Source organism: Dermacentor variabilis, chromosome 1 (assembly GCF_050947875.1).
Source record: "Dermacentor variabilis isolate Ectoservices chromosome 1, ASM5094787v1, whole genome shotgun sequence".
Classification (NCBI taxonomy): Eukaryota; Metazoa; Arthropoda; class Arachnida; order Ixodida; family Ixodidae; genus Dermacentor; species Dermacentor variabilis.
In genome coordinates this window covers 37,170,810-37,194,964 of record NC_134568.1, presented here as the reverse complement: position 1 = coordinate 37,194,964, position 24,155 = coordinate 37,170,810, and the positions used below count along the sequence as shown (strand labels likewise).

The 24,155-nt window shown below is 45.9% G+C and overlaps 1 protein-coding gene across 3 annotated transcripts in view; it reads right to left on the bottom strand.

Annotated features, from left to right (window-relative positions):
• The window catches only part of LOC142576523 (receptor-type tyrosine-protein phosphatase F-like), an 86,717-nt gene that overhangs the window by 8,886 nt on the left and 53,676 nt on the right, over positions 1–24,155 (bottom strand). For all 3 annotated transcript variants that reach the window (XM_075686693.1, XM_075686677.1, XM_075686686.1), the window contains exons 7-12: positions 17,536–17,621; positions 16,592–16,865; positions 9,712–10,005; positions 3,405–3,505; positions 1,560–1,770; positions 827–1,006 (exon numbers count right to left, since the gene is read on the bottom strand). In XM_075686693.1, the coding sequence (XP_075542808.1) occupies positions 827–1,006; positions 1,560–1,770; positions 3,405–3,505; positions 9,712–10,005; positions 16,592–16,865; positions 17,536–17,621 (1,146 nt within the window). The remainder of the gene's footprint in view (positions 1–826; positions 1,007–1,559; positions 1,771–3,404; positions 3,506–9,711; positions 10,006–16,591; positions 16,866–17,535; positions 17,622–24,155) is intronic.

Genomic DNA, 24,155 nt, shown 5'->3' with positions numbered 1-24,155 from the left:
GTAAACTAAAAGCTTCCTTGGGTAAATATTATTCCGCACCAAAAAGTCCACGGATATATTTGGTTTGAAGTCCATTATGTATATTTTGAAGGACCACAAGAAGCTGTAACAGTTCTAACAGAACCCCAGTCACTTCAAGTTTTTATTTAGAAAACGTAAGCGCTTTTCTACACATCTGACCGAAGAAAACGTAAGAATGTGATATTCGAATTAAGATAAATAGCAATAAGTGGGATAAAACAGCTCATGTAACGCATAGAACAGACAACCGATGGCCTTTTAGAGTTACATAATGGGCACGAAGATGAGAAGCACCACCGAGATGGCAGAAGGTTACACCTAGTAATTATATCATGAAATTCTATAGGCTTAGGATGGCGGCTGCTGGTGCAGGACAGGTGACGGGATCAGTGGGAGAAGCCTTCTTGGCGCAGCAGACTTAACATGAACAAGATTATGATGCATATGTACACACAAATGTACCTCGGGGGTGCCCTGCGCATATTGTGTCATTTAAGGAGAAAAAGCCATTTCTGTAGTGAGCTGGCACTTGCGTTGAATCTCTCGTCGTGTTCTAGTCTGTATTGCTTTAGAGTACGCGTACTTGACAATATGAACTATATGTACGAGGCACTGACTACGCAGGAAGTATTTATTGGTGCAATCAGTTATTTCAAATTAGCTTTATGCTCATGCAATACGAGAGAACACGAAGAGAACGTTTTTAGAAGATTATTTAGAGATAATCTTGAATGGATAAATGTACGGCAACAATGAACTCATCACGCAGTTATCAGGCAGGAAAAAAGAAGAGAGAATTGCGTACCAGGGATGGCATAAAAGGATTGATCAGTGGTCGCCGCCATGAGATGGTCCTGGTCACACTGCCAGGAGACCACGTAGCCCGTCAGCGGACCCCTTGGCTCGTCTGGCGCCTTCCACTCGAGGTGAGCCGAAGAACCATCTTCTGTTGCATTCACTGTCAGGCGAGTAGGCTCACTCGGCTCTGCAAAACGCGTAGCGGAGACAAGACGTGTCAATAAACGCTGTGGGCAGAATATATGTTTAAACTTGGTGTTGCAGTATATCCGAGTTGATGGCACCAGGTTGCTGCTTTTCTATTGCTGCTGCACTACGTGTCAGAGGTTCGAACTGAAAGGCCCTAGAGTGTTTTTTTAATGCATTCCAGCTTCAGCCTTTGTTTCCCCATGATGTTCCCCCATATTGCCCCAAGGTAAATACATCGGCTAAGCAGCGTACAAAGAAAGTTGAGTTTAGAGGCACGACAGTTTCGTCATTATTTTCTTCGTCATCATCCTTATTTCCAATGCCATGGATAGCGGAAACATGTGATAATGAGTGACGATAAACGGCGATACCACGTATGTAAACTCGACACTTCTGTGAGCCTCGATGGCCACGCACAGTGAGCACATGAAGAGAGACCGACTGAAGAGCCGTAAATAAGTGTTGTGTAAGCAGTTCGTGGCACCTTCACTTGAACTAAGAAAATGAGCAAAAAGGCCAATATTTACTTTTGCATTTAGCAGCAAAAATACCTGACATGTCGGTTGTGATGACCACTGTGTTGGCGTCACCACATCCTAGGTTGTTGCAGCCTCTCACTGATAGTGAGTATGTCGTGTGAGGTCTAAGATTTGAGATTCTGACGTATCCCGCTTTGAAGGAGGAGTTCCAGCCGTGCAACACAACCTCGTCGCATTCGGTCGAGTTCTCGCAATTGACCCAGTTGCTGTAGTTCGTTGCAACCTGAGGAAGAAGGTAAGGACAAGAGCACAGCGACAACGCGGTCTTTAAAAGACGTGAACGGTGGACATATTGGTTGCACCTACAAGGCGCGCCCATATTTACATAACATGAGTTAAAGCGCACTGGACAATCCGTATTTTGAACTCGATTCAAGCATGCGTGTGCGCAAGCAAACACACATGTGAACAAATGACGGTTTTGAAGCAGCTTTATTTTCAAAGACACCCAGGTTGTTAAGACCAGGTAATTCAGCACGCTAACTCCCAGAGAATAATGGCACGAAGAATTCTATCGCTTTTAGCGTGTCTTGCAATTTGTCCTTCGTTAAATTGAGGAGAGGCTAAGGCATTATTTGTTCCTACACTGACCTAGACTTGTACACAGTAGATAAATTGACACTGCGCTGATTGCTTTATATATTGGCGTCAACAGTTCGCTATGAGCTAACGGGAGATTGGCTTGGGACGTTTCCGCTGAACACGCATTTGCTCGCTTTTGCCATGTGCGAATGGGCAACATTGAGGCCAAAACCCCGAGTGGCTACATCATCATCCAACCAACTCCAATGAGATGGCGAGACGGGATAGTTGGTTGAAGTTCATAATGAACAGATCGTGAAGCACACGAGCACACACAGTTCTTGTGGTCAAGGTTGTGTGGGACAATCTCCGGAAGATGCGTCACCGATCGCATCAGGGAACGTCACGCATTCTTAAAAGCCTCAGGAATTTCACATCTTGCTAACCATTGAAAGAAATATTTTTGTTAACCCACTTTCAAGGAAAACAAAAATTATTTCTGGACATTGTGATTAACTAACTCGCCAGTTCGTATATTCCAATCACATTAAGAAACACTGAAAAGCGTGCGTCAGTCAAGCCACAATCATTTTAGAGAATATGGAGTTCTACTACCTTGACAAATCGCATTTGCCTGTTTTTTTTGTGTGTTGTATTAACGTACTGTACCGGGTGTCTTATGATATGACCTCTTGTTTTAGGCATTGCTGCGCGTGCGTGCGAGATTGTTTAACTACTTATAACGTCTTTGGTTCTAATAAAAAAATTTTTTCAGTTGTGAGTGAAGCACTGTGCTATCTGACTTTCCGATCCATTTGTGCGTGTGTGTGCTGGTGCGCTTCAAGATCTGTCTAATATGAAGTACTGTACTTCATCTCATGAAAAAAGTGATGCAGTCTCTTCTTTTATTTAAATGAAGGAAGTGATTGCCGGATTATAGTCACACAATAAATTTTCTGATAAATTTGTTCCTGTTTCCACTATAAGATAGCAAATAAGAAATTTTAATTAATTAAATTATGGGGTTTTACGTGCCACAAAAATGGGACTCCGGAAATTTGGACCACCTGGGTTCTTTAACGTGCACCTAAACCTAAGTGCACAGGCGGTTAGGCATTTCGCTCCCACCAAAATGCGGCCGCCATGGCCGAGATTTGATCTCGTGACTTCTCGCTTAGGAGCTCAACACCATAGCCAATAAGTAACCGCAGCGGGAAATGGGAAAAAATGCCTGTATATTGACGTCTGAGGTGACATGGTTTGTGACATGGCCTGCAAACCCAAACCAAGTAGAGAAAGCCACCTAAACAAAGTGCAGCAATACGAGCAACCAACCTCTACATGCGTAACGGTGCTGTTGAGAAATCTCCATGACACAGCCGCTATGTCTGGTGTGGACTGGAATCCTCTTGTTGACAACGTTGGAGCCAGAGGGACTGTTGGACGACAAAAGAAACAGAACCACACATACGAGCAGTCCGCAGTCACCATGTAAACAGACTAAAAACAGTAGGAATACAGTGAAAACTACTCCGTTGATAGACTGGGGCCGGCAGCGTACACTGCCAACTACTTCCTATAAAAACGGACATCGATAATTTCATTTCACAGCAACGCAATAACGTGCCTCATTATACATCATTATCGCGCAAAACATACAAACGTCCTTAAACTTAATGCACTAATGGTAAGAAGATGATATCATATTTAGAGCCATTTTAGTGATTTGTGTATAACATGGATCAGTGCTCTTTCATAAAAACAAGCCTCTCTCGTTTACTTATTTAAGGCAGAAAGCTGGGCTAGTTGGTGGTTATTCGTATAAGGGAACATTGCACTAGCGCGTAAAAAGGACTCGGACAGGAACATGAAAAAGACACACCGAACGCTAGACATCAACTGGCTTCATTCTCACGAGGACACAAATATATAGGCAAAAAGAGGCGTGCTACACGATCAATTCCTGAAGCGCCTGTGCAATGACACATTATTGTGCAAGAATTTTATTTCCTTTGCTGTCAAAGATGAGTTAGGTTTGCTGACGCAGGCCTGTTTTTCCCGATGAACAAGGAAGGCCTCAAGTATTTCACGCTCTCTGTGATCAGTGCTAGAAGTAATCAATGGAGTCTTATCAAAGAGCGGCATGCATTCATTCTCAGAGCGCTTGTAATGTGCTGCCAAGTGCCCAGATCCCGATGGAGCCCCGACAAGCAGCTTGTGCTCCATTAGACGCCAGTGGCGCCCCTCGCAGTAAACCACCCTGCCAAATTAAACATGGACTCCCTTATGTGGATTGCCGGACAAATGTGGTGTGCAGAATTCCGCTGTCATGCGGAAGTTGCTACATCGGCTAAACTGGCCGCCGTATCAACGTTCGTCTAATGGAGCACAGGCTGCTTGTCGTTGCACCATCGGGATCAGGATACTTGGCGGCACATTTCAAGCGCTCTGGGAATGAATGCATGCCGCTCTTTGATAAGACTCAAGCGATTACTTCCAGTACAGATCAGAGAGAGCGTGAAATACTTTCTTATTCATCGGGAAAAAACAGGCCTGCGCAGCAAACCTACAACTTCTCTTTGACAGCAAAAGAAATAAACTTCTTGCACGATAGGGTGCCATTGCGCATGCGCTTCAGCTATTAAGCACGCGTCTTTTTGCCTATATATGTATGTCCTCCTGAGAATGAAGCCAGTTCATGTCTAGCATTCGGTGTGTCATTTTCATCTTCCTGTCCGAGTCCTTTTTTACGCGCTAGTCCAATGTCCTCGTTTATTTTAGGTCGTTTGTTTCAGTACACCGTTTACTCTAGAGGTGTTCTCTATCACTATTTCCAGCCTGAAACGTCTTTTTGCTTAAACGACAAAGTTTACTAGTTATGCCTTTCATTATCACCAAAGAACATCTACACTCATACTTAATTATCTTACATTAATTGTATTGCAGGTTAATCTTGCCTTTTCCGCGAAGCCTAGACTACTTCACTGGATGTGCTGTTTTAGAGATGACCGATCGTAAATTTAATCAGGTGCCTCCTTAAAGAGTGCGAGGTGCAGGGTAAATGAGGCTGAAGAAGTCGTGACGTTTTTTTTAAAAGGACTCACAACTAATTTTTATAATACCTATTTTTATGCAATGGACAGTTTACCGGTCAGAGTGTTTAATAATGATGTGGTAACGCGGAAAACGCCGTGGAACACTACTGTGAAAATTTTTCGATCTGCAGTGATGATGTAGTTGTTCACGGGAAGCATGCTGAAAACGGTGATAGGTGAGTGCGATAGCGATTACACGCCGGCGTTAGTGGGAGGCAGACGACAAGTGCGGTAGTAACAGTGAGAAATGCTTGGGCGCTATAACGTAAAATTATTCCAAACTTTTCTATTCCAATTCTGCAATCAGCCCTCCGCGATTGGTCAAAAACTTTTTTGGACCACCCCCAGCTCACCTGTCTGTTACGCGACGTCACGAAAACCGCGATAGCTCCCCATCTAATATGACAGGTACAAACTGATTATGCATGATATGACCAAACAAAAGAAAAACAGTTATTTCTGATATGACGCCTTTTCGCCATTAGCCCTCGGCTATTGGTCAAAAGCTTTCGGCTGCACCCACTTCACCTGCCTGTCACGCGACGTCACAGAACCGCAAAAACTCACCGCGTCAAAGTGACGTGTACACGTTAAAGATACATTAATATGCCGAACAAAACTGAATTTTCTTCGGAATAGCCGCAGGCTGCCCCTTTCCGAAAGGAATAAAAGATGGCTGTCGTCGATCACTCCGGCACTGTCTACTCGCACCTGCCGGAGAGCATAAGTTTATTTGCGTATAAGAAAGCTTTTTGCGTGGCCGTGCAACGCTTTCTAGCACTTTCGGCACGTTTACGGTCTCGTTATGCCAACTATTCTTAACTGAGGATCCGTTTCAGCGTCATGTTTAAGCTTCCGTTGCATGCCGCCGCGATTTTCGACCAACCACCGCAAGCTATATAAGGGAAAGCGGACCAGTCAGAGACGCCGGCACCACCCTCTTCATCCGGTTATCAATTTTCAGTGCAGTGGCTCGGCCCCATCGAATCCCTCTCCACTTGAGCGTGCTCCTCGCCTCTTGTGAGCCAATTAAATAAGACAAACCGCTCAGTGTAGGCAATGATATTCGTGTATAAAGCAAACAAAAGTGACCTCCTATGAACGAGGAGAGCGTTTGACTGGTCTGTTTAGATAACCTTGCAGGTGACCGCCGATGCTTGCGTCGGCGGTTACGCTAATTTGACGTCTGGAGATTAGAATAAAAACATATTGGAATAGTTTTACGTTTTAGGGCCCCTTATTTCGTTTATCTAATCGATGTTCCAGTGATTCATACTTTCCGAAGTGTTACAGTATTTCGGCGACAATAGCTACGTGTTCTCACGGTTTCCTGTCCCAACTGCTTTGGCATTTAACCATTCGAAACGGAACCAATCTGAATGAAAACGAAATGACGCTTTTACACATAATACGCAGTTCAGCGTGCTGCCGTAGCCATGCGTGCGCTTTTTATTTCCGGAACATAGAATTGAGCGCAAGTTTCCAATAATATAGCAGTTGCAATGTTAAGCAATAATTAGACTGTACTTAAAGGGTCCCTGAAACAGTTTGGATAAATTTTGTAGACGCGTAAGGTATAGCTTAAGACAATCACTCGCACCACAATTTGTGTGAAACGTCTCATATTAAGAGAGCTACGGACGATTACATGTTACCTTCCTCCATAGTCATGCATTTTCTCCTCAACTCGTTCGCCGAGTGATCGGGGCTAAGCTCCGCCTTCACTGGCTCTGCGTCATGATGGCACGTCGTGTCGTCGACTTCCGGTTTTCTAGGAGCGAGCGCGCGAAGCCTCTCCAAACGCTCCGCCAGCTGCTTGGCAGACGGCTCCAAGCGAGAGATATCGAAGCAGCGCGCGTTGCGAGCATTCTGTCGCAGCGCTGAACGTGCCTGGTATTCCGGTAACCACACGCGAGCTGAGCGTTTCGGCAACGGTCGAGGCATAAACTCAAGCTGTTGAAGGAACTTTAGCGTAGACGTACGTGAGCTGCCTGAGCGGTGTCTATGGTCCAGCCACCCGTTGACGCAGAGCTTAACCAGCCAAACAAAGAGCTAATGTTGGTCTAACCAAGAGCAAAACATTTTAAACATTTACAAAAACAACGTGTCAACGATTACACTCCTGTGAAAAAATTTACACCAGCAGCAAAGAAGAATACATTTCGTTACTGCTACTGTGTGTGGTTGAGCTCTGTGCCAGCAGGTACGGTCAAATAGACAATCCCTGTCCCCTCGCGCTTGCGTTTACCCTAATACCGGACTCGCGAAACGCTATTGCGTTACTAATCTTCGGTTGTAAAGTGACGACCGCGAACGCGCAAGTCCTGGCGCCGATTGGATAGCGGCAGTCCGATGCGCTGCAGCCAGTCCGCTCGTCTGCTGCCTTGCAGAGGGACACGATGTCGCAGCTTGACATATTGCCACTCGCTACGTTTGCAGTCCACAACGCAACAAAGTCGAATCAAAGTGCTCGCGAAAAGAGTGAGACCGACTCTGACTCGGGGCTCTCATCAAAATGTAGCACGTTGTAACACAAGCGGACGATGCTTGCTGTGTTCCGGAAGTGCTTAATTGTAGTGAGAAATTGTTTTTGTACTTTCTCTTTCTGTTACCTTCTTTTTTATAGAAACAGATTGACTAACATTCTAACAATTACGAGCATCATTTGTTCACCATGAAGGTGGAAAAATTATCGATGACGCGCCCTGGGCAGCCAATCGGATATCTCGCCCTACTGACGTCAGTTGGATGATTTGCGTCATATGGGTAGGGGCGCTCTGCCCAGTAGTGTGCTGTGATCGGCAGCGATGTAGATTTTTAATATCTTATAATAAATTACACGCTTCACGCGGAGCACTTAGATGCGTCAATTGATGATCAGAAGGTCCTACTGTAAAGACGGAGCACGTTTGTACAATATTGTCGAAATCGTTTCAAAGTCCCTATAATAACAGCCGATTTACGTACAGTAATCTCATCAACTACATCCGAAGTACCAAGATTTCAGGGCCAGGCCTCGCCAGTTACTGGTTCTTGAGACCTTCTTTGCCAATTTAAATTTAGAATTCCTACTGAAATCACGACAGCGTGCTGGATTCTATCGGTATAAGTCATGGTCAATTCATGTCCATCGACGTCACAGAGCACACTCTGGCCACTAGTCAGTCCCTTTAATATGCGCTTCAGGCAACAGTGCCGTGGCTTCCCACTACTTCGATTTGAAGGACTTATTTTTGTTTTAAAGTGACAGCATTATTTGCCCGTTCTAACCACATTGTGGTTTGTATGTGCCTAGCCGTTCATGGCCAACTAAGAACATACGTGGGATGTTGCTACTTGCCACTAGAAATAAAATGAAATTGTTAGTTGATCGATTTTGAACACTGTGCCCCCAGAACAGAAGTTCCTTCCTCTAACCATTAGGTCACGGACTCGCGCCACTGAAAAGGCGGAACAATCACGGGCACTTAGGTATCCCTACGTGGCTCAATGCGAAAGCATGCATTGAGAAGTATCTCCGATGACGGGGCCTCGGCCTCGGCCTCGTTAGCGTACTTGCGTTGGCGTCCAAAGTAGCCGGGCGCAGCAACTGACTGAAATGGCGAAGTCGATCGAAGCGCACGACAGAACTCGCCGAAATCACCGCAACGACTGGCATCGCCGCGACGCGCGGCGCTATATATATAGAGCGGTCACACAGTTGCCGCTACCTGGCAACTGCAGCGTATGTAACCGTAATCTTTACCGGGAAACGCTTGCGGCGAAGGCTCTGCGCGAAGGCGAGCTTTCTGGTTCCGTTTTCTGTCCCCCGCACGGTCGGCGCCGCCGCCGCAGCGAATGTGAGTATCATGTGGTGGGGTTTCGAGGAACCCAGCGCGCTCGTGGCGCGCGCCTCCCGTTGATCGGCTGGAAACACGTGATTTTGTCACGGGGACGCCGCCGGAATTTCTGCATCCTGAACCTAATATATAATGCTTTCGCATTAATAAAGTCATGAAAGTCTGCGCCTGAGACGCTTGGCACGGTAGGCGCGTTGGGTTGCGACATTGTGCTTATAAAAGGTGAGCACGCGCATCTTATAGCTGACGACGAATAATGAACTTACGGGACGTGTTCGTCCCCGAACTTCGCTGCACAACGTTCATCGCAAACTATCTTGTTGTGGTGCCTCTACAGAATGCTCAGCATGCTGCGTTTCATGATTAAACACATTTTAATGCTGAATAAAAGCACCACTTTCTGTACAAGGTCCACCATGGTACCTGAGTGGCATGTTCGTCACCGAAATCTGCTGCGCGTCTCTTCTAATGCTCAAGCTCTCCCTTACAAAGATGTTGAGGCATTGTTGGTTCTGCCGATATATCTTTTTTTCTTTTCATATCGAGTATTCGTGGCAAGCCAGAGTTTCCGCACTAATAACTGGGCAGTAGTATGATTGCCGGCGATCAACAATTGACAGTTGTAGGATGCACAGGAGGCACGATTTTGAAGATTAAACGGGAACATGTTAAGCAAGACTATAGGAGATATGGCTGCTCGTTGCTTACCGAGAAGCCAAGTGGTTACGGTGGCTCTTGCAGGGCGGCCGTACTCTCGTTTTCCGGGCGTCCTTTCTAGGGAAAGCAGCACCTGAACTTCGTACTCTGTGCCTGAGCTGAGATTCCCTATCTTGATCGCCTTCTCGACAGTGTGGACGAGTCTGTAGAAGCCATTCGCCTTCACTGCGACTTCGAACTCCGGGTTCAGCTCTGGCGCGTGCCGCAGGAAAGTGATGTTCCATTCCAAGTAGAGGGAACTGGTGTCGTTCGATAGGATTGTTATGATCATAGGCGTGGGAATAGCTGCGAAAATTACAAAAAAGATCGTTAAGCAATGGAATTTGCCGCAAGTAACCGGAAAACGCACAGTAGTCTAAGACAGAGAACAGCATTTTCGATTCATGTTCTTATCCTTTCATACCATGGATGGGACAATTGTAATTTACCCCTAACCAATTATTAACTTTGACACAATTTACAATTTAGAAATGAATATTTTTGTTCATATGGCAGCAGCTTTGCTTTCACGTAGCCGTGCAAACTCACTTTTATTCTGGTACTTTTGTAGATGTTTCTTGCCTTCGCTACAGAAATTTGCATGCTGGAAATATGTGTTTTTTATTAATTGTGCTCTATTTTTAAACACCTGAGGACTCGGCAAAACAGGCAAGTGCTTGTTAGCGCGGAATGATATACAGTCATACATATTGTGAAAACAGATAGAGTGAAAGAAGTGCAAGATTCGAAGGCTCTGCTCTCTTATTCTACGTGACTTTGTCATAGAACAGAATGTAGCGTAAGCAAGGCTTTATAGCCATAAGTTTCCCCAGACTCTTCCCACCTGTATGTAGCATGTATAATTTTTAATTTCAGTACGCCACTTTCAGCACACTCTTGGCGTATTCAATAAGCGTGTATAATTTTTTTTTGTTTTCATTGACTTATGTAGTACTGGAATCTTAAGTAGCGCCAAGAAAATAAGGGTGGACATAAAAAAGACAACACACGGCGTTCGTGTTAGCGCTACTTAGGATGCCAGCGTGACAGAACAAGCAGCACGAATGACTGCTTCATACTTATGCAAATTTAGCGGTAATTTCAGCCAGTGCCCCGACAACATAATCCGCGCGTTTACGCTCATATCAGTGCATGCGTACTTTTGAAAGAACTCGAGTGTGCCCTCAAAATTGGCCTGTTAGCGCGAATGCGTGGTATAGCATCTGCTTAGTCAGCTATAGGTTACGTTTTCTCAACTACTTATAGCGTCTTGCCAAATGAACGAGCGAACGTTCTCGCAGGAAGAAATATTTCATTGCCAAGTTAGCGGCACTGATCTCAAGTTGCTGCTGGGCACTCGTAACGTCTTTTCCCTCGGATGATGTCGCTCCTGACTGGCACCTTGGAGGCCGCTGTCGGAGATGCTATCGTTGCTGGTAGCTACGGAAGATACTGTGACTTTCCGCCAGCTGTTGCAAACACTGTAAATACTCTAAATGTTGTAAATGTTCTCTTTCAATCTCTTAACACTAGTGTTTTCTATCTGGCTTTTCTGCTCTTTCTATTTTCTCCTTTGTGGTCTACATTTAGCCACATCCCTGCCGGCACATGTCCAAGTGTCAGCAGTCAGCTACAGACTTATGGTGCTGCCACCGGAATTACTTTCACCCTTTCGTTCTTCTTACTCGAAAAAAGAAAAACTGTAGATTTTCTTCTACGTCCCTTTACATTGCGGTTCAGTACTAGGTGATTGCCATGTCACTGTCCTGCTGGTTTCTTCATGCGTGCAGCTTGGATCGGTATTGTGCTGCGCACCCTGGGACGGCTAGGCCCTGAAGTTAAGGCGGAAGGACTACGTCGCGAAGTCAACCTTCACAATTCAACGTTGTCTGACACCGTATACTCCTTTTTCCTGAACTCGCGAGATCCTAGGCACTGTAAATGATAGAAGCCACGCCTGCCCGCTTTCAAGACGGTTACGGTATTGTTTGGTTCACGGTAGGTTTTAGCAGTTGCGGCCATCAGAGTGTTGGCCTAAGGCGGCGCCGAGGAAGAAAAATGTCTGATGTCAATGGTGAAGCAACATGTCAATGGAACTTGAGACGACTATAAACTGCCGTTTTTCGGAGACACGATAGCGTACGACCATCAGTGAAACAGGTGAAAGCAGGAGCCAACGTTTCAACAAATGACTTGTCTTCTTCAAGGCGACATATGCTTTCCTCGCCACAGTATATACAGGTGGGGTTCTTCTAAAGGGGAGAGGGCGTAAAGCGGGTGGGTGCGGCAACGAGCGAAGGTGTGTTAGCGTATCGAATTGAGAATAAAGGAGTGCGGCGCACAAGTTTAGGGACACGGCCGTCTGTCGATCACGTGTCAACGTTGAAAGTCAGCCCTTTTGATGTAGAGAACATAACACCACAAAAACTCAAGAACTTGAGCTTTTGCACGTACAGTTATTATCATGAGCGCAAAAAAAGTGCGCGGTTCACATGATGTGCAATTACGTGTCTGTGATACGTGTGGGCAAATGTATAAGAAGCCGGGTTTCTTTCAAATAAACGTTGTTGAAAGTCAGCGCTTGTGGTGCCGTTTTCTCGTCTCGTGTCCCGCATACGTTTTGCGCTGTTAACACCAGGAAGTTTTTGGGAGTGTTACACATTCCTGTAATGTATTAGCGAATTGTGAAAACAGCTATGTACTTAGATTTAGGTGCACGCTAAAGAACCCCAGGTGGTACAAATTTCCGGAGTCCCCCACTACTGCGCATCTCATAATTAGATCACCCGCCGTGGTTGCTCAGTGGCTATGGTGTTGGGCTTCTGAGCACGAGGTCGCGGAATCGAATCCCGGCCACGGCGGCCGCATTTCGATGGGGGTGAAATGCGAAAACACCCGTGTGCTTAGATTTAGGTGCACGTTAAAGAACCCCAAGTGGTCGAAATTTCCGGAGACCTCCACTACGGCGTGCCTCATAATCAGAAAGTGGTTTTGGCACGTAAAACCCCAGAATTAAATTTTTTATTTTAATAATTAGATCGTGGTTTTGGCACGTAACGCGCCATAATTTTTATAATGTATTATTAGACCTACGAAATTACCATATAACGGTTTCGTGTTATGCTTTTCTTCTTTCATATGACCGCGAAAGACAGTATTGAAGGAGACCCAGGTCGATTTCAACATGAAGGCATTGATCAGTATTATAACAACAGGCGCGTTACTCAAGTCGAAGACACACAAGGGGACGAGGGCGGGCACTGTTCAGCACTGCGGCCATCCTCGTCTTCTTGTGTGTTTTAATCAACTCGCCCAAAGCTACCCCTTACTGAAGCATGTTCAGAGTTTCGGATTAAAGGATTAGTGCAGTGACTTTGTTGTCATTGGAGCTTTTGAAGCTTCATGCATAGACGTCACGGATGCGGTTGATACCATATGCAACGAAACACGACTTAACTGAATTTTGGAGCAGTAAACCAAGATGTGAGCATTATAAAGCACTTAGAGCTGTGTTATAACAAAGAGATGCGCTTTAGCTACACCAACCACGAATATACTTGCCATGCCCCGAAATTTGGGACATTAACCAAGAGTGCCACCTCCCAGCGGTGGAGGTAAAGCTGTCGTATCGTTCAGTGGGAACGCTTCTTTGATGACTGTGGCAGAATGCTTTTCGATGCACTCAACACTGAATTGGCATATGTTAAACTGTGTTCTATCACTTAGTGCTATTTGGCTCTATATCCAGGAGCTCATCTATACTCTGTAACAATGCTTTTAAAAATTTACGCTTTCATCCTGCCAAATCATATTGCTGACGTGGCAATTGAGACTCACTCTCCGCACGAAGAAACTCTTGCCTAATTCACGGAGATTTGACAGACACTTTTTTAAAAAAACACAGTAAAATAGCATAGCGCTGGTACGTACGTGCCTTTTACGCCCTCGCTGGCCTCCTGTGCATCAACACATGAACTGTTTAGAGCTGTTACGCAAAACTGGTTTTCCGAAAGCGAGAAATCGCATACGACCTATATTTGCCTATAATTCTTTAGGACACTCGGACACGAGATTCAGCATCAAAGGACCTCGATCGCTAATTCTGCTTTCACAGACATTTTCTTAAACTCCCCAAACATGATATTTGTCTGCACTGCGGAAAAACTAAATTACGGAAGATGGCCAAAGAGAAAAACAATACTCTTCACGGTCCATGTTGTGTCCGTGCTTTTCTCCGAACCAGTGCTAATCTCAACAGGGAGACATCAAGATGATCTCAAGGCACACTAACCCCTGAATGTTCATTCTTTGTTCACGCAGAATAAACGCTGCCTCATGATGAGCAATAAAATAAACAGGTGACACACAGCAGCACAAACGTGCAAAAAAACGAGAAGTCATAACTAAATAATCTTTATGCTGAATTCTGATGGTAAGCACACATCCGTCGCAGATACAAGAGGGCGCTATTTACAACAAGCCAACAACGGCCGAAACAGCATGCTTCATCTACGCAGAACATTTCTGTAGTAATATTTTATGCCTTGAATGCTACCTGACTTCGAATGCGCAATTAAATTTTCTTCCTTAAGACACGTATAAAGCATATAATGGCCACACTTTCTTAGCATTCTAATGGTTGACACTGCTATGGGACTTTGTAAGGAAACATCATGTCAACTGGATTCTACAACACTTATAATCAGAGACCATCATTGCAGAAATACATGGCGTCGGCATTTTTTAACGCTCAAAAAGTTGGCCGTTTCGCCCGAAAGGCCACGCATTGACGACGACATCAGACATCTGCACCAAGTATCAGACAACTGCACCAAGTATAACGGTCGCAATTTTTGCGACCGTATAAATTTAATTGAACATTTGCTTACTAAATAAATTACCAAGTGCCGGGTTACGCACGCAGGCCCAAATTAACAGATCGCACTCACTGTCACTATGCTGGCGTGATGAAGAGCGACAGCAGTGCCGAGCGAGCATTTCGTGCTGCCTCTGGCTTCAACGCATCTCTGGCAGTGGATTCCCTAACCTTTAACACTTGGCGCGAACACAGCGCAGACGTAGCCATCAGCCATCTTGGGGCGCCTTTCTTTGTTGAGCCCGCAGGTTACCTCCAAGATAGGGAGCACGGAGCCACGCTCAGCTGCGCCGTGCACAGCAACGGCCGGTCTAAAAGAGGAGACGTACGCTCACGTGCCTCCTCTCAACCCCACCTCCGGCCCATTGCGCGTGCGACAGAAGGTCAGCGGGAATAAGGCACGCAGCGAGCCACCATACTTCTCGGCTCACTGTCGCACGCACTGCCTCACACCTACAGCATACGGTGGGAAGGGCGGGATAGGATTCTACTGCTCTTAAACTTTATATGGAACAACAGGGTGAGAACAACGGCGAAAAATCGCCCGGAATGTCACTCTAAATAATATCGCAATAGAACCATGTGCGTACGCAAGGCAAGAAGGGTACCCGCCACCATTGTGGAGGATAGACATGTATTGGAGGCGCGAGTGCAGGACGCATGTAGTAACTGTTCGTGGGCAGAAGTGCAGACACGCATGATATTTCCGCTAAATTAGGCTACGCCCAAAAAAAATCCACGGGTGCTTTACGAGGCTGCAACCAGCTTAGTATTGTTCACTGTGATCTTGAGCAACGTATAGTATTTTTATATATGAGCTTAGATAATTATTTGACGATGATTAACCGACTCTTAACGTTTTGCTTCAAACACAAATTCTCAGTTCAAAGCGTTGTAACTTGGAGACTTCTGTTGAGCAATACCCAAATATTTTCTATGAGTGGGCATAGCTGCTGTGGTTTTAATTTTTCCAGACTATAAAGAAAGCGTGCGAGATTTGACAGAAAAAGCTTCACGGGACTATTCTCTTGCATGCAGCGACTTTAGTGCCCTCATACATGCTACCAGCTAATTATCGATGCTGCACGCAGAGGGAAAGACAGAATGGACTGACCGACTGAACAGGCTGCAAACAAAAATGATAGGTGATGGCCGTGTCGTCATCTCCGATACATCGCCATCCGCCTCCGAAATCTCCTCATCCATTACGCTCTCGTCAACAGGAAACGCTGACAGACAAAGAAAACCCTGACAGAGATTCAAGAATTGTCATTCATAATTTATACCATATACATATCCCATGCCCCATTTGCTTCATTGTTTTAGCAGGCAGGACACCTATAGGTAAAAGTCGAAACGAAGACGTTTATATTCCATCTATCTCGATATCTGAAGGCCTGTTCATGCCTTCGGCTTGTCGAATTTCAGCTATGAAACGCCACGGAAATGGCATATAATGACACTGCGGCACGGTGGAGCAGGCGATGGGGTACTGTCGAGTTTGCCTTAGTATATTCCTCACAATAGCGGCTGAGGACCAGCTTCCCTATACATATTATCATCATGGTCTATAGCATATATGCTACCTATACATTAAAAGACTCGTAAACACAGCTATGAAAATGCTCATGCTTGAGCCATTTTGAGGGACTTATGCGCAGCAATTTTACCTGTGGTCTATGGAATTCTGCTCTTGGGGTCGCCGTTTCACAGACCTTCTTTTTTGAATTGTTAATTCAGAATTAACTTTTTTCCCTGCTTTAGCCAAGAAAACGTGCCTCACAATACTTGCCCACTATCCAGGTATACTGTAACACTCTAAAAAACGTTATATTTTTTTTACTTGTATTGTTTCTGTCCTTCATGAAAAGGAGTCAAAATGTCGGCATTTATGCACCAAAATGCAAGCTCGTAACGTTGTACACAATGTGCGCTGTGAGCGTAGAAAAAGTTCCCTCTGCGGTGTAATATAACTCTTGCCCCCCCCCCTCCCCTGCAAGACAGGCGCCATCTCACCTGAAGGAGGAGTGATAAAAGTCGTGCTTGTCTCGGTGCTGCACACTTCGGCACCACATGCCTTGACTTCGACTGTGTAGTTCACAGACGACAATAGGTTGAACAGGGGCAGACTGTAAGATGACCATTCCTGCGAACTTCCGTCGAGCACAACAGTCGACGTTTCGAGGCGTGTGCCGCCAAAAGAGTATCGGTCATCCGTGTACAAATTGTCGTCATAGGGGCAATGTTGGACTGCGCATGTACGCAGTCGTGCGTCAAAGGATCGATAAATCTGGAAAGTCGAATAAAGGAAGTCATGAAAGAGCAACAACAAAAAATAATCGAAGATGTATGCCAACCGTAGCAACTCGTCAAAGATAGCGAAGCTGCAAAACAGTTCTCATCCCATCGGAATGTCTAGACGGTCAGTTTTGTCACTGCCTGCAATCTATGCGAGAGTTTGAAAACGCTTCACGATATCCGGTGCAAATGTTTCGCTTTAAACGACGCTATACAATTGTTCCACAATATCCGCGCATAGTACTTCTATACCTTCTCTTATATCCTACGCCTGTTCTTGCATGTTGAACCAGTTATAACGGCGCCCGCATCTGGTTGTTCCTTCCTGCAGTCTTGCAGGGCTGCGTTGGCGCCTGTTGTTAAGCTTTAGCACTGGGACGACACCGATGCTTCCTATTCAAAGACATGTAAAATGCAGAAATGCTTTTATGAGAAACGTGCGTGGATGAAGCTATGTTGATGTTGTTAAAATAGTGGCGGTAACTTAATGAGGTTTGAAATTTGGGTCAGAGAGACCTAGGCGGCACGCTGACTTCGTCAGCATTTCGAGTAGTAAGAATGTTTCCTTACTAGTCAACGCGAAGAGAAGCACCCGATGAGAAACATCCGATAATGATTGCGTTCTGAATGCTCCGTTTAAAAGCCATGGTACTGTAACTTACCACAAACCTTCGCGCAGGACTCTCAGCTTGCCATGCAATGATAACGCTGGTTGGGTCAATGCTCTTCGCCGACAAGTTAGCGGGAGCTGCGAGGAGGAATAATAATAATAATAATAATAATAATAATAATAATAATAATAATAATAATAATAATAATAATAATAATAATAATAATAATAATAATAATAATAATAATAATAATAATGCGGTGCACGTAATAAGTATGGTGCACGAGTGAGTGCGCCGAGGTTGTTCTACTTCACAACCTTCGTCAACGACCGAAATAGCTCTCACCTTTGAAGCAAACATGGTATACGGCATAGAAAATTTCGTGCGTATTGTAGCGCGTCTTCGGTCATGCTTTTATTTAACACACCAGGAATCCCTATGAAATGATCTTATGGAGAAATAACATAAAAAATGTGGCTGCACACTATAGTGGGTGTTTTAGCGAACACTTGCAACTTCTTTTTTGATTGTCTGTGGCAGATAGCACCATCCTAGTCCATGAGTTGGTTTACTTCAAGATGACATTACTTGTACAAAAAATTTAAATGCATAATCGACTACTTAGTGAAAAGTCACCAATTAAATATTTAACTAATTACCCTATGGCACATTTGTAACTTAGAAATACTAGCCTGAGAGTTCGCAAGTCGGATCCACTTGAAACGAATTCTCAGGACGACACCTGTTTTTATATATTAATTTTCGAAACTAGAGGAGAAATGCACTGAAATTCCAGTTGCTTTTGTGCTTCAATGCATGAAAAAAATCACTGCTAATCAACTACTGTGAAGCTGATTAGCCGGCGAAGCTGTAGATATGTTGCGCCTAATGTACGGCAGTCAAAGACCGATCCCACGATGTGCGCCTATTACGAAAATTATTCGTCAAAGCGATATATGAAACAAACACGCGTTTCAATGGTGTTTACAAAAACTTTATCTTATTTATTACTTTGAAATGACTGCTATAACTGCTGTGTGGTAACAATGATATACACATTGGTGTTGTCCGCGCTTATTTGAGAAATGTTTTTAGCCAAAGTCGACGTCTTACCCGTGTACGGTACTCGGCTGACTGGGATCGTTGGCGTAACCAAAGCCCAACTCTTTCACGAAATGGGCGCACCACTGCTTGGATTCCGGTTTTGAGATGCCTAGGTTAACGTCTCCGACAACGACCACCGCCGAGGGATTGGCAGCAACGCACCTTGATAATGTTAGAAATGCGCGCGCCTCGTCATCACTCATGTGGTTTGACGTCTTTTTTTTATTTGCGCGTTTCGTATTGAAACGAAAGCTGTGCTGTATATGTTCGCTTCACGCCTCTGCCTTACGGCGATATGAGCCATTGCTCCTGGCTCTGCACTGCCGCCGGTATCAGCCCAGCTGAGTTTTCTGTCGACGTGACGGAAGGGAAAACGTTCCGGGATCCTAGTCAGACAACTTCACTGTAAAACGACGTTCTCTGAAGAAAGTAAGTGGAACGACAGTGCATTTTGCCGGAACTTTGACGGCGCATATCTTGTACATGGTGTCATCCACACAATTATTTCCAAGCGCATATGCCTTGCGGTCTCACGCGCTAGAATTTGTCAGTCACAATACGTGCCCACATAACGTAACTACTTAATACTTGATTAGTGAAGTTTGGTCAATTAGTCGATTCTGCATTTCAATTTTTTGTGCGCGTGATCTCCACCTCTTCAAGTGTCCAGCTCATGGACTACAATTGTTCTATCTGGAGCATGTAATTTTTAAAAATGTTTGAAAGTGTTCGCTGAAACACCTGTATAAATGGACTTATGCGGTCGGTCCTTTTTAGCAACCGGCTCCCATTCAGAGCAGCCGCCTTCGCTGTGCCTGAGAGAAATCCTGCTATAATAATCGTAGATTGTTTTTCGGATCGACCACAAATTATAGGAAAGCAATACGGCCAGCATGTGTCACAGGTGTGTAGTGAGATAGCGTCGGCTAATAAAGTTTATTATTTTTTAAATGACTATGGAAAAGTTAATAGAATGGCATGTTTTAGGTAAAATCCAAAGACCTAATGGCGCACAACTTTTGCGCTTTCATGTTCAATATACGAACTAAACAAGCGAAATGCAGCTGAAGAAACTGCGATGAATACTAGTTTAGAATAATGTTTTACCTTCTACTCAACCATATGGAAAAAGACAAAACCTACCTAGCCCATGCTCTGGGCAACGCACATCAAGAGTATGTTTCTCTACACCATGAAAATTGCATACTTCCTTTGCTTTAAATTGCAAAAAGTGCGAAATCCAGCAAAATATCTTTTTTTTTCTGTACCGCAAGGAAATCTTCTGCAGTCATCACGTTGGTGATGATCAAATATTGACTGCCGAAATTTATCCTAACAAGCTGCACCAAATTAAGCACTTTAGAACTCAATGTGTCGCCGATATCCTGCGACTACCCAATAAATACTGACATCGCGCAGTCTACGTATGACAGACGATGCGTGATGATGACGCTCTTTAGTCGTGTAGAAATCTATACCTCCCGAATGCCTGCTTTAGAATAAATGCGCAAAACCAAGCGTTTAACCCATTCCGCCGAACCTTTTTGTTATCGAACCGAATAAATTGAATTTAGAGGACCCTCCCTGTAGGAAAAGATAGATGTGTCATATCTTACGGACCTTGCTTATCACCCCGCATGCTAATGTGTACTATGTCATACCCGACTCATCCTGGTTATAGCCCTGCGGTGCAAGAGCACGAAAGGGCTTAGAATGCTATGATCGTGAGGACTGTCAAGCCTTTTTGACGGATTATAGCCCAACAGACCTTCCAGTATATTGTTTGGTAAATAAATGTCATTGCTATTCTGACCACTGCGCAAAGGAACTGCTGGCAGGCTTTTACAAAGCTAAGCCCAGCCTTCAACTTCCTTTTTGTGAAGCATGGACGCTTTCGGAAACGAATCAAAGAAATTTAGGAGAATAAAATAGACAGACGATTAATAAGAAGAAAGCTTTCGCGCAAAATTAAGTCCCTCAAAGCTTCACACTACCCTTAGAGTACAGTAGTTGGAACATGTAGAGAGCTGTCCATCATACACGCATACCTTGCTGTCATCGCAAGAACTAGGTGGGGTGCTACGCAAACAAGAAGCAGAATCAATGTGCTTCGATGACAAGCAGTGCCAGAATGGCTGAGGGCTCACTTTTCTAGCGAACGTAAGAGGTCTTAGGCATTAAATAGGTTATAGAGAAATTGTTAAGAGTCAAATGTATGTAACGTGAACAAGAACTGGCCTTCGTAAACGCTGAAATCAACGAAAATAATTGGTCAGAGGCAAATTCCGCAACACTCTGGAGTCCATGGCTAATCCCGCAAGCCCGTAAGCACAGAAATGGTTCCGCTTCCTCACTGTTTGCGTTGTGGACGAATCTACAATTTCCACCCTGGGGTACCCGGATTCGTTACCACGTGAAAATAAAGCGAAACATTTTCTTTTCATTTGGCTTTGTTGCAGTTTATCTGACATGACACAAACATTTTTCGTCATTTACACGTGACAATTACAAGATGACAGCAAGCCGTGCATCCTCGCTAAAACTTGACTGTCGAAGTCTGTGCCTCATCATTTTTGTTGCTTTCAGATTTCCCAAACTCAAATTCTTGTGGACGTTGCAAATTTTACTCTAACATTTAACTATAGCGTATTGAACGGCTATAGCTACTTCTCGGCATCATCTCTTTAGCTCTGAGATGCACTGGCCCTGTTTGCACTGATTGCCATTGAAGTGAGCTACGGCACGCAGACTGTCATTCTTGCTGGCGCAGAACCCCATCTATACAGCACTGAATACATTAAGTAGGCGAAACAGCATCAAATTATATGTATGCATGGACAACAGCCGAATAAGCTTTTAAGCGTATACAAAAAACATGGGTCTCATACGGCGCCGTATACACGTGCTACCAATTTCCCCGTTTTAAGTAGCGCTTCACAAATCTGTATAGTTAAATGACATTATTTTAATGTACCGCCAAGAAGAGACTGCTTGTGAGCAACAAATCAAATGGTACAGCAAAGACCACTCGTGCCTGGTAGCGAACGAAAACTGAATGCGACTGGAAGCTTGACTTGAGGCCAACGGAGCTAACTGTTCCCTGAAGAATTCGCTTCGCTGTGCGGGATTAGTTTACATTTATGTCAATTTTAGGATGGCAGTTTCGACTTCAACGTGTTTATAACTGCAAAACATGCTAACAGCTGCAACACGAACGTCTGTCCACTGATCACTCAAGCGTTTCGATAGTGGAGCGTAATTTTATCAATGGTCTATTTGCGAAAGGCACACGTTGTCATAGAAATGCGTCGAAAGACACTGAATGGAATGCGTTTTTCTTCGATGAAAGCGCGCATCAACACTACTGCAAAGCACATGCTGCAGTTGCAGTGGCAGTGATAACCATGACGATCTGCGTCGTGTTACGTTTCGCCTACGACGCGCGGTTTAGCCGGCGCGGCTGCAACAAAGCGGCAGACATTTTGGCCCGTTCGGCGTCGCCGCTACGCCTCCCCGCCAAGCGCGTCCAGGCATGTTCCGATGCCACGTGTCTTCATGTGCGTGTGTGAGTGTATGTGCATATTGGTGCCCACGCTTGTCGAAGCGCGGCAGCCGGGGAGAGGAGCTCCCAACAACTGTGAAACGAGGGGGTCTGACAGGCGCCGACACGACAGTGTGAGCCACCTTCTCCTCCCCATTGTGCCCGACCGGCGGCGACACGACAGTGTGAGCCACCTTCTCCTCCCCATTGTGCCCGACCGGCGGCGACACGACAGTGTGAGCCACCTTCTCCTCCCCATTGTGCCCGACCGGCGGCGACACGACAGTGTGAGCCACCTTCTCCTCCCCATTGTGCCCGACCGGCGGCGACACGACAGTGTGAGCCACCTTCTCCTCCCCATTGTGCCCGACCGGCGGCGACACGACAGTGTGAGCCACCTTCTCCTCCCCATTGTGCCCGACCGGCGGCGACACGACAGTGTGAGCCACCTTCTCCTCCCCATTGTGCCCGACCGGCGGCGACACGACAGTGTGAGCCACCTTCTCCTCCCCATTGTGCCAGACCGGCGGCGACACGACAGTGTGAGCCACCTTCTCCTCCCCATTGTGCCCGACCGGCGGCGACACGACAGTGTGAGCCACCTTCTCCTCCCCATTGTGCCCGACCGGCGGCGACACGACAGTGTGAGCCACCTTCTCCTCCCCATTGTGCCCGACCGGCGGCGACACGACAGTGTGAGCCACCTTCTCCTCCCCATTGTGCCCGACCGGCGGCGACACGACAGCGTGAGCCACCTTCTCCTCCCCATTGTGCCCGACCGGCGGCGACACGACAGTGTGAGCCACCTTCTCCTCCCCATTGTGCCCGACCGGCGGCGACACGACAGTATGCGTCACCTTATCCCATTGTGGCCGAGCGGCACAGTCACGTGCTCGTCTATAGAGGGGTTCCTTCTTGCCCTCAACTGCGAGAGTATAAAAGCAGCTGCCCCCGGACGCCAAAGGAGGGCTCCGATTTCTTCTGTTGAGTAAACTGCACTCCCGTCTCTCTACTTCGGTCAACCTGACCGCCAACTCTTTGCGATGTTAGAATAAACAAGTTGTTTTGTTGTTACCAGTCGACTCATGCTTTGCCGGGACCTTCGGATGCTTCCAGTTGTACCCCAGGCCGCCAGGCCAACGCTACCCTTGGGGCTTGCGACCCAGGTGCAACAACGGGCGTCAGCGCCGAGTTCCCAACAACTCGCGCCAGCGGTGCGAGTACAACAACTGTCTGCCAGCCGGTGAGATCGCGACAACGGAGGCCAGCAGCGAAAATATGCAGTTGACTGTATGCTGAGCAGCTCAACGACGATCTGGGAGCAGTGCAACGAGCCCTGTGTGATGACTGGTTGCCTGCAGCGGAACGACTGCGCTGAACTCTTGGCTGCGAGGTTTGGTGAGTGCGGGACTTTCTTCTTCTGAGCTTTGCCAGGCTTTTATTAGTGTCAGAAACAGAGCTGGTAATTGTGGTTGTCGTTGCTGCCGGGTTAGTTTGCGGCAAGACAATAGTAAGCAGTAGAGAAAGCAGCATTCAGAGCAGCCATGGATTTGAAGTCGTTGCGCAAACCGAAATTGCTGGAGCTTGCAAGAGAGTTGGGTCTGGATGTCTCAGACAAACTCAGAAAACCTGAACTGCTAAAGGCTATTCTTGAGTTAGAAGCTGAGGATGACGAGCTGTCGGAATGCCTTGAGACCATTGAGGAGAGGGAGACTGCAAAAAGACAGGAGCGCGAACTTAAAGAACAGAAAGAAAAAGAAGAGCGTGAACGTAAAGAACAGAAAGAGCGAGAGCAACAAGAGCGCGACCGTCAACACGCTTTGGAAATGAAGCGTCTTGAGGTAGAGATGGAACGCGCTCGTAATGGAAGTCAGGCACACGGTGCAGGAGAACGCGTATTGTTCAAAATGACTGACCTGATGCGGCCGTTTAAGCTTGGAGAGGACATTGGTTTGTTCCTGGTTAACTTTGAGCGAACGTGCGAGAAGCAGAGGTTCTCTCGGGAAACGTGGCCACAGCGCTTGCT